The sequence below is a fragment of the Arachis duranensis genome, chromosome 5 (genome assembly GCF_000817695.3).
Source record: "Arachis duranensis cultivar V14167 chromosome 5, aradu.V14167.gnm2.J7QH, whole genome shotgun sequence".
Classification (NCBI taxonomy): Eukaryota; Viridiplantae; Streptophyta; class Magnoliopsida; order Fabales; family Fabaceae; genus Arachis; species Arachis duranensis.
The window spans coordinates 99,042,397-99,057,358 of record NC_029776.3 but is presented as its reverse complement, the minus strand read 5'-3'; the positions used below and the strand labels follow the sequence as shown (position 1 = coordinate 99,057,358).

The 14,962-nt window shown below is 31.6% G+C and overlaps 2 protein-coding genes across 2 annotated transcripts; one reads left to right on the top strand and one right to left on the bottom strand.

Annotated features, from left to right (window-relative positions):
* The first annotated feature begins 3,641 nt into the window (after positions 1 to 3,641).
* On the top strand, positions 3,642 to 6,474 carry LOC127747693 (uncharacterized). Its single transcript, XM_052261857.1, has 6 exons — positions 3,642 to 3,758; positions 4,019 to 4,102; positions 4,855 to 5,061; positions 5,142 to 5,208; positions 5,312 to 5,433; positions 6,157 to 6,474. Exons 1-6 carry the CDS (start codon positions 3,642 to 3,644, stop codon positions 6,280 to 6,282), a joined length of 723 nt encoding a protein of 240 aa, XP_052117817.1. The 3' UTR covers positions 6,283 to 6,474.
* A 4,038-nt stretch (positions 6,475 to 10,512) lies between these two features.
* Positions 10,513 to 14,607, bottom strand: LOC107491399 (cytochrome P450 82A3). The gene is made up of 2 exons (XM_016112249.3): positions 13,579 to 14,607; positions 10,513 to 11,283 (listed from the first exon to the last, which is right to left on the bottom strand). The coding sequence occupies exons 1-2, from the start codon at positions 14,551 to 14,553 to the stop codon at positions 10,654 to 10,656; spliced, it is 1,605 nt and encodes a 534-aa protein (XP_015967735.1). The 5' UTR covers positions 14,554 to 14,607; the 3' UTR covers positions 10,513 to 10,653.
* Positions 14,608 to 14,962: the final 355 nt, after the last annotated feature.

Here is a 14,962-nt window from a genome sequence, read left to right as displayed (position 1 = left end):
CACTTTTAAAATTGTCATCTACTGATTTAGGTAATTATTCTTAACTAAATAAAAGAGGCGCCAACAAGAAGAAGAGTTTTACGTATGCAACATAGCGACATTATACTGTATATTCATCATATTACATATAAAATGTACCTAAAAGGAAATGAGGCATATAAATTGTGTCTAAAACAAAATATATAACTAAATTATGCTTAATTCAACTTAAGGAAAGAAATAGAATCCAGTATTCCACTACAAATTAGGCAGTTTGGGGGTAAAGGATATAAATAATAACCTACCAATTCACTACATGAATTCGACGCAAAAAATCGACGGCTATTTCTCTCGTCGATATTTTAAAAATAAGATAATTAAAAATAAAATAATAAAATCGACAGTTTAATCGTCGATTTTTTGATGATGCATTAAATCACTTTTAACTATCGTCATATTGTCGATAAACTGGGGGTTGAAAATACTTTTATTTTAAAATCGACGGACATGACGTCTATTTTTATATTTAAAATATCGACAATCTTTCCGTCGATAAATTTAAACAGTCCAGATTGCTTTCTAAAATCAAATAAATGGTGTGAATTTAATGTATAAAATAAACGCTAAAGGCGTTGTTTTTTTTTTTCAAATTAAAATCGACAAACATACCGTCAATTTTTATTGCTAAAAACACCAATCCCGCGCCCACTTTCCGCTCCAAGTTCAGAAACACAATTTTATCGTTTTCTTTTCTGCATTCGAGCGTATGAGAAACAATATTGTTAATTTCCTCACCAACCCTCATTCTCCGCTGCCGGCGTCACGGTTGCGCCGCCGTCACTCCATTTGCTCGCACCGCCACTGTCGCTCCTCTTGTTCGCGCCGCCTGTCGCTCCGCTGCTGCCGTGCCACCGTCGCTCCTTCTCTCTGTTGCCGCTGTCGCTTCTCCTACTTTAGTCCTTCTTCGCTCTCTCTCAATCGAGCTCACAAGAACCAGGTATTATTTTCTGACTGTTACTGAACTCTTTTCAAAGCCAACTTTAGTTTTATTTGGAAATTCCTAAATTCCCCTTGATCCTCTCCACGCCGATGACCCCTCTGCTCTTCAGGTATCCTCCAAACCTTAAATTCCCCTTTTCCCCAACAATTTTCTCTTCTTTTCAGCCTCTTCAAGCTAATTCTCTTCTCCTCTTTAGATTTATTAGGTGTTAGGTTTAGCTATTTTCTTCCAAAGTCTTACGCTGCTGTTAGGGGTGGAAACAGGCTAAGTTAGGTCAGGTTTTGCTCTTAACAGGCCTGACCTGTCATACAGTTGATTGGCCTGAACCTGGCCTGCAGCCTGTTTATTTTTTAATAAAAATATTTATATATAATATGTCATATTTAATATTTACAAAAAATTTTAATCTTTTAACATATTTAAAATATACAAAAATATTTATAATAAAATATAATAAATTTAAAATATTTCATAATTTTATTAATAATAAATAATTATTTATATATTTAGTTATATTTTAACAGGCACAGGCAGACCTGACAGGCCTATAAGGCTAATTAGTAAGCCTGAGCCTGACCTATTAATGTATTAAGGTTTTTAAAAGAGCATGGACCTGTACCTATTTTATAACAGGCTAGGTCAGGCCAGGCCAAACACAGGCCATGCTGCAAACCCCTGGCAGGCCGCCTGGCCTTTTTCCACCCCTAGTTGCTGTGATATCGAATTATGCAAAATTGGCAGCTTGTTTATTTTATTTTTTTTAGTCATGTGTGGATTCTTCTAGACATATTAGCTTGAAAGCGAAGTGCTTTATGACTACTGATTTTAGGAACTAGTGTGATTTACAGATTTATAATTGAAGTTCTTTGTTTCGAAAAGCTACAAGACACCAAATCCCTTATATTTATTTCACTCTGTGTTCAGCCTTTTTTTGTTATTATTAATTGAATTGACGTTGTTTTCCTTGTTAATTTACCATAATGTTGTAAAATAAATTACTTATGAATCGCATTCAACAAATTAAGAGTAGTAGCTAACCTTCAACTCACATGTTTTTCCGCTATCGTTCAATTTTAATGTATTGAGTTTGCTATTGAATTAAAGTTTTCAGATTTTAGATTCATCTTTATATATTTAAGTGCTCTTGAATCTTGATTAATATTCTTTGCCTGTATTAATGTGAGAAAATTTCTAAATCTACAAATTGTATTCACTTATTGATAGTATTTTCTCATTTATTATTGTTGGCAGCTAAGAAGTTTAGGATTAATAAATTTGTGAACCCAAAAGATCATAACAAATCTATACAAGAGGTTCATTCTAAGTTTTTCTACATAATTATTTATATTTTCGGGAAAGAAAGACTAAGATGTTAATATTACTCAAATGATGATAATTGCTAAAATGACCAATGGAGGAGTGGATCGTTCTATTGAATGTACTGGCAATATCTAGGTTATGATCTCAATATTTCTAGTTCTGTTCTAACCCTGCCATTTTCATTTCTTGGATTCCATTCGTAAGGTTGGCGCCATTCCTTCCCTTTCTTTCTTTTTCTTTCGTTTCATCTGTAAAAAAATATACAAAATAAATGTTCAATCTCTTATGTTAGCTTACTTTTAAAAATATTCTACAATGATACACATTTGTTAGCTTTTAACTTTAGGAATGGTGATGCAATTGGATTGCAGTTGCCCTTTATAAAAAGCTTTCTCACACTCTCTTAACAACTTCACTTAACCATTATATCCTCAATGGTGATTTTTTTTAGTATGCCTCTGATCTATGTGCATTATCCCTTTTTAGAGAATTCTATATCAGCATTACTCCCGCATGGTGTTAAGAGATTTTTAATCTATGATTTCAGCTTTCTAATTTTAAACTTTAGTATTCCTTATTCTGTGATGCACCAAATTTTTCTAACATTGCTTCTGGCTCTAAATGCATTTTTGATATGTTTTTTTTTCGCCATTTGCATGTTTTATTCTATTAGATTAATCTTTGTATTTCAAAATGGTGTCACACTCACTACTGCAACCGACAACAGCCATATTCTGAAAGTATAAAGTTTATGATTGTTTCATAATGATATCACTGATCTTTCAAAAAGCATATGAATTGGTTGACTGCCTAAAATAATGCTTTCTGGTTTCTTATATTCTATGCTTTGATTTGCTCAAAATGTTAGATTTGACATTTTAATTTAACTCTTTTGGCAAGTCTTCTTGCTTTCATGTTATAAAGAGGATAGAAATATATATCTTCTCAGTTTAAAACTTATAACCTAAGTTTATTTGTAGCATGGACTGGAAAGTGTTTTTCATCTTTATTTGGCTTCTGGCATCACTACAAAATTAATATTTAATTTTGGGAGTATTTTAGTGGAGATTTTTGAAAACCTCTACAATATATTTTATTTATGGCAATTTAGAAAACCTCCACTAATAATTAATTCATTAAAATATAAAATTCTCCCCCAAAACAATTTTTCCTTTTTATGGAGATGCGAGGCTGGTTAGTGGAGAAGAGAACGGCGATGAAACCCTAAACTCTCTACCGCCATTTTCGCCGCCGTTTCCGCTTCCATTTTCGCCAACGGCGCCATTACCACTGCTGTGTCCGTTGCAGTAGTAGAGAGCTTCTGGATCGAGCCACCTATCTTATGAATGCATTTTCAGATCTGTCCCTTTATACTGACGTTGCTGTCACTGTTGCCACCGCAGATTCTGCCGCCGTTGCCGTCGCAGTATATACCGTTGATGCTACCATAGTTGTCGTGGTACAACGCATTTTCAAATCTGTTTACTCCTGAGCTTCTTCTTCAACGCCGCTTTCTCTCACTCTAATTTTTCCTTTGAACTGCCACTGGTACTTCTTTTTCTTCTTCTTCCCTATCAATTTGCTGATATTTCTTCTTTGTTAGCAATAAATTTCTTTTCTGTCTCGCCTCCTCAGTTCATGATTCATACTTGTCATTTACCTTGCTTTATTATTACTATTATTATTAGTTCATAATGAATATAATTATGCGAAACTCAGGTAGTGACTATAACGGTTGGTGTTGTGAGTGTTGCAGTGGGGATTGGTCTTCCAGTGTTCTATGAGTCTCAAATTGATAATGCTGTCAACACCTATCTCCTCTCTCATTTACTTTATCAAATTACAATTTCAATTATTATTATTATTATTATTATTATTATTATTATTATTATTATTATTATTATTATTATTATTATTTCTTGCAGGCTAAGAGAGAAAACACGCATTGTGTGGTTGTGTTCTTTTATTTTACCATGAAGAAGAGGTATTTGTGCATTTTGCATATAACAGGAGACCTTATATTTCGTTTATAGGTAAAAGAAATGAAACAACAGGTGCTGTGAATACTTGGAACAGCAAATCATCTGATAAATGCCCTGATGGCCAAACATTGGGAACTTATGGTTCAGCAACTGTTGGATTGATTCTGATTTTTTCTGTGCCTCCCAGGTCAGTTTTGAGGTAAATTCAGGACACATTTTTCTTTTTATTTTTATGGAATAATATCAGAATATGTAACAAAACTTTAATTTGGTTGGTTTCAGAATTCAGTGGTTGCAATGCCTAGTTTATTAGTTCACTATTGGCAGAGGCAGAGCTTTGTAGTAGTGTGGTTTTGGTAGGTTTTGCAATGATGAATTGCCTAGTGATATTAGTATTTCCATTGATATTAGTGATATTAGTTTTGGTATACTAGTGTGGTTTTGGTAGCTTTGTTCCTTTAATATCTTGTATAAATTTTATTTTTGGATACGTGAAGCATAATTCCGTTTTACTGAGCATGCAAATTTGAGTTCTTCTAACTATATATTATAATTTTTAGTATCTCATTTCAGGTATACATTAATGACCATGGCCTTGTGAAAAAGTATAGGGATCTTCAAACTCATAGACACATACCATACAGGTTAGTATCCTCATTATTTCAAGATATTAAGGTTCATTATTTAAGTGAAAACTTGAGCAAAACAAAGCATGTAGTATTAAGGTTCATTATTTTGGATCAACAATATTCCAAAACTAGTAGTAGTGATCTTGAAAAGGTATATTATATTTTCATCTTAATTATCAGTTTCAATAATTAGATGATCTCTTCTTATATATTATTCTTCTTGTTCGTCAGAGCTTGTGGAACTTGAACCCCACATTCTGCATGAACCAGAATATAGAAAGCATGTTTGGACTTTCAGGTACTGCATGCTACAATATTTATTATACTATTCAAAGATCACAAATAAAAGAGCAATAATAATACTAATATAATTATATACTTTTTTTCTGATTATTAATTAGATGAGGACATAATAAGCACATTTTGGAGCAGAATAATGAGAGAGGAAGCAAAGATTCTTGTAGAAGAAGAGACAACAACAACAACTACTAATACCATATTATCAGGGGAAATGGAATTCATGGTGAGTCTTTTTCTTTGACTTGTATCTTAATACGTGGTCCTATTCCTCCTAGTGTCTGCACTGGTTCATGATAATATATTCGTTGGAAATAATTGCATAAATACATAACTGGAGTGAATATTGATGTGGTAGCTTTGGATATCCTTGATAACAAATTTTACAACTTTCTGGAATTTACGTTTTAGAGATTTTTTAGAGATATTGATTTCTCTTTATTACTATTATTATTTACGATTTTTTTTTAATTAAAACGAGACTTAAGCCCATGAGAAGAGAAAACTAAGCTATAATTATTTGGGGTATGGGAATTTCTCTACAATCATTATCAATAATACTCCTAAGGTCCTAGGAAGCATATCAACAAAATAAAAATTAAAATTTGCCGTCATTTTCTCTTTAGCAAGTCAATCTGTATATTTATTTCTTTCTCTATATGTGTGCTAGAATTTTAGATCCCATTTCTTATCAATATAAATCGCAATGTGGTAGCAATATTGTCAGGGTGTTGTGAGAGTTTCTTTTTTAAATTGTTAAAATAATCGTTCTAGAATCGAATTTTATTATATTTTTTTGAGTCTTAAGTCTCAGACAGTCTCAAGACCATATAAAATTTCTATAATTCAACCTTAAAAGTTGTATGCACTTCAAGATTGACTTTGTATCCTTTTCCTATCAACTCAGCTTATGATTAACAGTGTGAGTTGGTTTTTGTTCTGTTTATAGTACAAAAGATTGGAGCATGAAGCAGAAGAAAAGGTACAAGCCCTGAAGGAGATTAGAGAGACAGTGAATCACAGGAATCATATAGATGGCAGTGTGAAATTGATTGGTACTTCATTATTTAGCTAGCTTTAGATTCAGCACTCATTCCATGGTTAGTACCACCATTGACAATACATTTGGTTTTTGTAGAGCAATTAGTAATTGACTCTCTAATTGATGTCACTACAGTAGAAGGATAACTTAATATTAGTGATATTTAAGCATAGTAAGAAGTGTATTATTTTAGTGATTACTAGTTTACAGAGGTTTACTAGTTTACACCTTTTGAAAGTTTTTTTCTGTATCTTTTATGAGAATTATGATTCATTTACGGGTAGCAGGCTGTTAATCTGTTTTTGATTGGATTGGCTTAACTTTGAAGCTTACAATTGTGTATTGAATTTAGTTGGATTATCTTGTTTTGTGGTGATTTTATGGAATTCCTAAACCGAATTGGTGTTTAAGACTTATCTTTGAGTGTGTTTACTATTTTTGATATTAAAAAATAAATTTTTAATTTGAGAGTATGTAAATGAGATGAGATTAATAAATGATTTGAAATTAAAAATAAATAAATAATTACAGGATTTGTGGAGATTTGAAAATTTCACAAAATAGTTATTTTTTGTTAAATTAAAAAATCAATTTGTGGGGGTTTTAAACCGTCACAAAAGTGATTTAAAATCGTCACAAAAGTCCAATATAAAACCGCCACTAAACACAAACAAAACCTCCACTAAATAGATTGTGGAGGTTTTTTAAAACCCCCATAAAAGATCCGTGGCACCTCAAATTTTGGGGGTTTTAGAAACTCCCACAAACCATTTGATGGGGTTATAAACCTCTACAAATAAAAAAAAAAAACTGCCACAAATAAATAAAAATCTTGTAGTGCATATATATCAATATAATAAAAAAGGAACCAGATTTATTATGCGGCAATCATATTGTGTAAGGGATTAACTCTTTCAATAACAATATATATAATTAAATAAATATATAAAAATTATACTTTATTAATATTATTTTTAAAAAGTTCAGATTAAGTTAATTTGGTGTCATTTTTTATTAATATTATTTTTTAAAAATTCTCCCTCACTTTGTGTATGTCCCTTCTCTTTTGTTTTATCTTTTTTAACAGTCATAGTTATTAACATTAAAATATTATGCAGGATCTCAACACCAGTAACTAACAGATTGATCAGTTTAGTAATCAATTAAGCAATTTGATTGAGTATGTAAGAACCATGGGTCCTAGAAGTTCTGGATCACGTGTTTTTCCACCTCCTCCTTTTACTTTTTCAAACTCTCAGAAAAGCACAGCTCCAGCCCCAGTCCCAGCCCCAGCCTCAGATAGAAAACTCCCACCTATTCTGCAACGACCAGGACAACTATAGAGTTCTCAAAGGGAGGATGATTTTGACGATCTTGATGACTCGGATGATTATTTAGACGAGTATAAGTAGGTTATTTAATTATTTTACTTTGAATATTTTGTATTATTAGTGGATTGCAATTTAAACGAGTATAAGTCTAAATTTAGTTATTTATCTTGTCTTGAGTAGTCTTCATATTAGATGATCCTTATGTAGGTGTAATAAGTGACCAACAAGAGGAAGATCCACAATTGCCTTTGTTTGATATGTCCACAATTTTTTCTGCAACAAATAAGTTTTCAACCAATAGCATTTTGGGAAAAGGTGGCTTTGGTTCGGTATATAAGGTAGGGAAACCATTTGCCTTTTGTTTTACAAAGCTAGAGAGAATCAGAATCTTTTGCCTATGAGTTATATTTGGGGTAGTATGGAGCTGGAAAATTATACCCCCGAAAAAAAAAACACTATATGAAAATGTTACATTATATATTACTTAAATCTCAAGGATGTCATAGTGTACCTTTTGAATTGAAATGGTGTTGATTCAACCAATTGTAAAGGACAAAAAACTTGTTTTATCCTGTCTCAAGGTTTGGTTATTGAGGATGAAATTAACATTATAAGTTATAGTTCTATAAGCTAATGGATGTTGTAATGTTGTTTCTTTGTTTGCAGAGCAAGTGGATAGTAGCTGTTTCTGTTGGTGGTTTCATTCTTTGGAGCCACGATATCGAAAAAGCCTTGTGGATTTTTGCTTTATTTTAAATATTGTGTTATTAGTGGATTGCAATTTAAATAAATATAAGTCCGAATTTAGTTATTTATTTTGTCTTGAGTCTTTATGTTAGAGGATTATTTATTATTTTGATAAGTTTGTAAACTCATTGTCTAATATTTAGTATAAATTTTATTTTTATATTTAAAAGTTTATTTGTCTTGTTATCTAATATTCTGTATAAATTTTATTTCTATATTTAAAAGTTTATTTGTATTAATTGTTTACTATTTTTTAAATAGAAAAAATAATTAAAACATATAACTATTGAAATCGATGGTAAAACTGTCGCTTTTAAAAATTAAAATAGACAAAAAAACAAAGTATAGACAAAGAATTTGTCGATATCTAAATAATTAAATGGACGACAACTGTGTCGATTTTATTGAATCAAATATCGACGGCAATGTTGTCAATTTTATTAATCATATTATAAACGAAAATATTTATCGATTTTATTGAATCAAATATCGACGGAAATGACATCGATTTTATATAATAATATCGACGACAACGTGATCGATTTTAGTAACAATGTAAAATTCTCAAACTCATATTATAGATAGAAACACTGTCGATTTTATTAAATTATTATCGACGGTTAGGCAAGCCGTCGATTTTATTAGAATTTTGAAAAATCAACAAGTTTAATAGTGACCACCTCCGCTGTCCATTTTGTCGTCGAATTTTAATATTATCGACGGCTTAACCGTTGATTTCCGTCGATTTTAATAATATTTCTTATAGTGATTTAGTCCACATCCTCCTCATCTTCATCCATTCCGAGTCACCCTAAAAAAATATATAGAAAATAATTGAGGCTACACTACGAATTTGATGCTATCATTTAAAAGATAATATGAATTAGAAGTAAAGAATCCGTGAATAAAAATGGTTAAAAAAGAAAAGCCACAAACTTCTGACATTCACTTATCTTTGTTACGATAACTCATTTCAAGAATAAAGAGCAACATCCAAATATTTATGTTGCATGTGCAAATCCAAATAATGTCTTTATGCTTTTAGAAACGAAGAACAAAAACATGCACTTACATTTGCATCAAAGCAAAGAGCTACAGATTAAAGTTTGAATTCACAACACATTGATTCTCTGTTTATCTTCATAATCCTTTGCCAAACTAGCGAGCCACAAAATCTGAGTATTTGAAAAATTTAAAACCCAATCACATAAGAAGATATGAAATGCAAGTAACAAATAGAAATACTGATGTGTGAGTATGTTTTCTATTTTTTTAGTAAATTTGTATTCGAATTTGTTAAATTTAATCAAGATTTAAGTATTTATGAACCACTATAAATGCTACTTTTAGTCGTGTGCAATTCAGTTTATTTCAGGTAGCATTCGGATGGATTTAATAGAGTTTGTATAGAAGAAAAAGAAAAAAGTGGATGATGTTGTCAATCCTGACCTCCTTGCATTCCAACTGGCATAACTTGAGTTACAAACATTCAATTGATGTGGTTCTAGTGGTATTGGAAAGCTAACTTTCAGAATTTTTCAACGATATATAATAGTATACATTTTCTTTTTCCAAACTATACTACTTTAGTAGCGGTTAACTTTGGATTCTCGAAGTTAGGTGCTAGTTGAAGAAAAGCTCCCAAATCCATAAGGCATTGGTGACGCCTAACTTGGGATTCTCCAAGTTAGGTGCGCACAAGCACGCCAAACCATGCTGCCTTAGTGGCGCCTAGCCTTCAGGATTACAATGGTTCCCAAGTCATCAAGGAGTATCCGAAGATTTTATTTTTATTTTGATTAAAATTTTATTTTATTTACAAATAGAAAAAGATATTATTTATTTTTAAAAAATATATTTTATATTAATTAGGATTAGATATAAAAGGAAAAAGATTAAGCTCTTTGGACTCTTTTCTTTTATGCATCCTATTCTATAAGTTTACAGTTTTTTTTAGAACCCTAGTTTTTTCTCTAAATTATGAGCAATTAAATCTCCACTGTTAAGGTTAGAAGTTTTGTTTATTATATGAATTGATATTATTACTCTTCTATTTTAATATAGTGATTGTAGTTATNTATATATATATATTATGTGATTGAATAAATAGAAATAAAGTTATATATATAATTTGATTAAACATCAAAGATAGATGATCAAATTTATGTATCAACAATAACAAATCACAATGATTTACATTATTTTATTTAGGAGATAGATCCGACATACATAAGTACATGGTATTTTACTTAGGAGATAGATCCGACATACATAAGTACATAACCATAATGGATCACATGGGAAAGCTAGGTTCATACATGTATTATTACATGGTTTTATAGCATTTAGAAGATAAACGAGGTTTGACCATAACCATTAGTGGAGTAGTTTTAGCATGGACAAGTCCAAGGGTTCCACTCATGTCAATAGGTTCATTAGAGGGATTTACGATTTCAAAGGAGTGTAACAAGTTAGCCAAAATAAACTGAATTACTCCAAGGCCAAATGAGATTCCAGGACAAATTCGTCTACCACATCCAAATGGTAGCAACTCGTAATGTTGACCCTTCACATCAACCTCTTTGTGAGTAGTGAGAAATTTTTCTGGCTCGAAGTCCAAGTGATTTGGCCAAAAATAAGGGTCCGTGTTGATTTTCCAAACATTTATCAGGAGCCAAGTTCCTTTTTTAATATCGTATCCCCCTAATGTACAATTCTCTGTAATTTCATGAGGTGAAGCAAGAGGAGCCGGTGGATATAATCTTAGTGTCTCTTTCACTATAGCTTGAAGATATCTTAATTTATTTATATCTGACTCACTTACGTTTCTCTCTTTTCCAATTTCCTTGTCAAGTTCTTCTTTTGCTTTTTCCAATTTACTAGGATTGTTTAATAGTAGACATAGCGTCCAAGTAAGAGTAACAGTGGAAGTATCGGTTCCACCCGCAATCATTGCCTGCAAAAAAATTAATATTAGATTATTTAATTTCTAGGTGATCAACAGTCACCATTTAAAAAAGAAATTAAAAGATTTTGATTTCAGGAATGCTATGCTAACTTGCTTTCATAGTCAGACACCAATAACTCTTCTAATATAATAAAAGAAGACAAAAATGCACACGTTATATACGTTAAAAACCATTATCATGCATTTCACGTTTGATTTTGAAGTCAAATCCTCAAAAGAAAAGTATGGAAGAACAATGTATACAGTGAACAACATGAATAATAGTTAAAAAAAATAAATTTAAAATTAAAAATCAGATTCTTAATTAATTAAATAATTATTATCAAATTTTAATATTTAAAAACATTAAAATTAACACTTAAATCATTTTGTACGGTTATATTCTCTCAACGATGCAGTCTATCCTGCAACCGTTATCGTCATCGTCGCAAAGGTCTTGATACGCTGTCTTCCTCTTCGCTGTAGCAGGTTCTCTTCCAACTTAGATAATGACGCCATTTTATCTCTCACCGATGTTGATCTCTTCCATTTCCGTCAACTATTTCTCATCGGATGGTGTCATATCGCAATAGAAATTCACAGTGTTGTGATAGTACCAACATTTTCTTGACGAGACCATGCCGCACATGCTCTGCTGCTGGTTGGTTCTTTCATCATCGCTTGTATCTACGTTTCTACGCGTATACTTGATCCAAGACTTCTATATTGTCTCCTACGACCTCGAAATCTACATGCTCAACCTCCTCATCGATTTCCTTTTCCGGTTAATCCCGAAATTCAGGAACACTACGACGGTGCCATTCTCCCCACCAAGGGCTCCGATGAGTTCCATCCTTTCGTTTGCTGCCTCCCTGAGTTTAAGTTCTGGTATTCAATCATGGCTAGTTCAAGATTGTCATTTTAGTAGGTATACGGATATTTTTTTAATTCTTATGTGGATGGTTATTTGATTGGATTGGGTTTAATTATATACAATTAAAATATGCTAGATGTTCAATTCACTAGATATGCGGATGATTATATTTATCCTTAAGTAAATGGTTATTTTCACTAGGAGTGAGTGACGCCGATGACGGTGTGTGCAAGCCAAGTAACGATGGCGAGGAAGAGACCAGCGGCGCTGTTCGTTTTTGGTCTGGAGGAGAACAACGCCGATAAGAGTCCTTGTTGATGAACCAGTGGCGATGAGGAGGATCTCAACGACGACGATGGAGGCTGGTTGGAGACTAAGCGACGGTGGCGACAGCATAAGATTTAGGAGAAAAGCAGATGTTTTGATAAATTAGGATATAATGTATAGTTAAGTTTTGAATTATTGAATGAGATTTTTTAGTTGAATAATTTGAATGAAGTGTTTTATTTTTTTAATTTCATTGAGCCAAATTTCAGCCTATTATTCATGTTGTTTAGATTTTCTGTTGTCTACCTAACAAAGCCGATCTTCAAAACACGCATAATAGAAATAAAAAACTAATTATTATTAAAATAATATTAAAAACTAATTTTTTTAAATTAATATTATCCAACTTTCTATAAATTAGTTTATTTATCTTAAATTTTAAATTAACTCTCAATCTTAAATTCTAAATATAAATTAAATTTGTTAATATTAATTAACTAAAAAATAATTTTTTATATTTTCTTTTATTATTATTATTATATGAAAGGTAATTACTTTAATGTCTATTATATTTTTTGTTTTTAGGATTTTAAATAGAGTAGAGTAGAATTAGAAATTATCCTAGTTAATATTATATTTCTACTGGTGGTTGTGGGTTTTATTTGTTTGTTAAAACAGATTACATAAATAATTTAAATAATATAAAAAATAGAAAACCGATTCTTAAGTACTCAACAATAATCAATTTTTAATTATAAAATTATTTTTTTAAATTTATTTTAGGAGACTTTAAGATTTAGGATTAAAAGTTAGGATATCAAATTTAAAATTTAAAATTTAAAATTAATAAAAGTTAACTAATATTGAACCAAAAAAATAAACTCCCTAGTTGCACTGATATCCAAATACTCATGTAATATCTGGTCTATTATGAGTTCGAAATCCATTATATATCATTGGATTTGTGCTCCACTTCTATATATCTAGTACCTTCACTCCGATCCCTTACACATAAAACTCATTTGGATAAAGTAATATATCGATTTTTACTTCCCATCAAACATAACTTATTAAGCTTAATATTAATAACTAAAAAAATATTTTTTCAAACCGCAGCCCTAAAATAAATTTTCTTTAGAAACTAAAGATTATTATATACATACCAACGTTGTGGCTTTGGTTACGGTATCAGCATCAAACGCATGAATCTTAGCATCAGAAAGCACCGAAATCATAACATCAATGAAGTCTCGTTCATTGCTTGCATCGGAATTCATCTTTTTCTGGCGATGTTCATCCAACCATTCAATCATAAACCTGTCCAATTCCATAGAAGTTTTCTTCATGGCCTTCTCATGACCCCCCAAATCCAACCATCTTAGAGAAGGAATAGCATCTCCCACAGTGAACAATCCTAAAAGACGCAACGATTCCTTTAAACTTTTCAAACACTCATTCGCCTTATCCTCACTCTCCGAATTCATGGCTCCAAAGAATCTCTTCCCAGCAATCATTCTTAGAACTATGTTGAATGTCAATTCCGCAAACCATTTCTTTATGTCCACTAACACGTATCCAGATTCATTCTTCTGAGTGGACCAAAGATTAAGGAGTTCTTTCGTTGAAGCTTGAACTTCGGAGACACGAACGTGACTTAGTAGCTCTATGCGGCGATTCGAGAGAAGTTCTAATGTAACAATCTTTCGCAGTTCGCGCCAGTATGAACCGTACGGCGCGAAAGCGAACATAGCTCGTTTGTATCCGAGATTCTCAGATGAAATAAGGATAGGACGAGAGGAAGAAACGACGTCGTTTTTTGTGAAGCATTCTTTGGCCATCTCTGAGTTGCTTAGTACTACAACTCTTTTGGATCCGACTTTAATGGTGAAAAGGGGTCCATATTTGTCGGCCATGGAACCTAAAGTTATGTGGAGTGGCTTTGTACCATGCAAGAGTGGAAGGTGACCGATTATTGGCCATGCACCAGACACCATAGGAGGTTCTTTATGCTTATTATTATCATTATTATCACCAACTTGGAAGGGACGAACCAAAAGTAAATAGATTAAGATGGTGATAATAAGAGAAAGGATTCCAATGCTTGTGGTTGTGTTTAGGTAAGTCAGGACTGAATCCATTTTTCGTGCTTCAGAATTTGTGCTTGCTGTTTCAGAGATAATTAAGTTAATCACTACTTAATTGATTGGCTTTATAGCTATTTCTCGTTTCTTTGGACATATTGTTAATAAAAAATGTGTTTATTAATTATTAAATCAGTATAATATATTTATTGTATATGTATTATTTAATTTATTTTGATATACATTTTATATTTAATATATTATATACTAATATTTAATTTAATAAAAATATTATTTATATATTAAAAATAATTATTGTATTGTACCTCTAAAATCTCGAAAAGACTAACGTATATCTCGGCACAGGTTATTTACGAATAAATGAAACAGATTTTAATAAAACAATACCCACCATCTCGCCAAGAGATTGGTTGCAGAAATCTCAGCTAGAGCCGATGACCCGTTT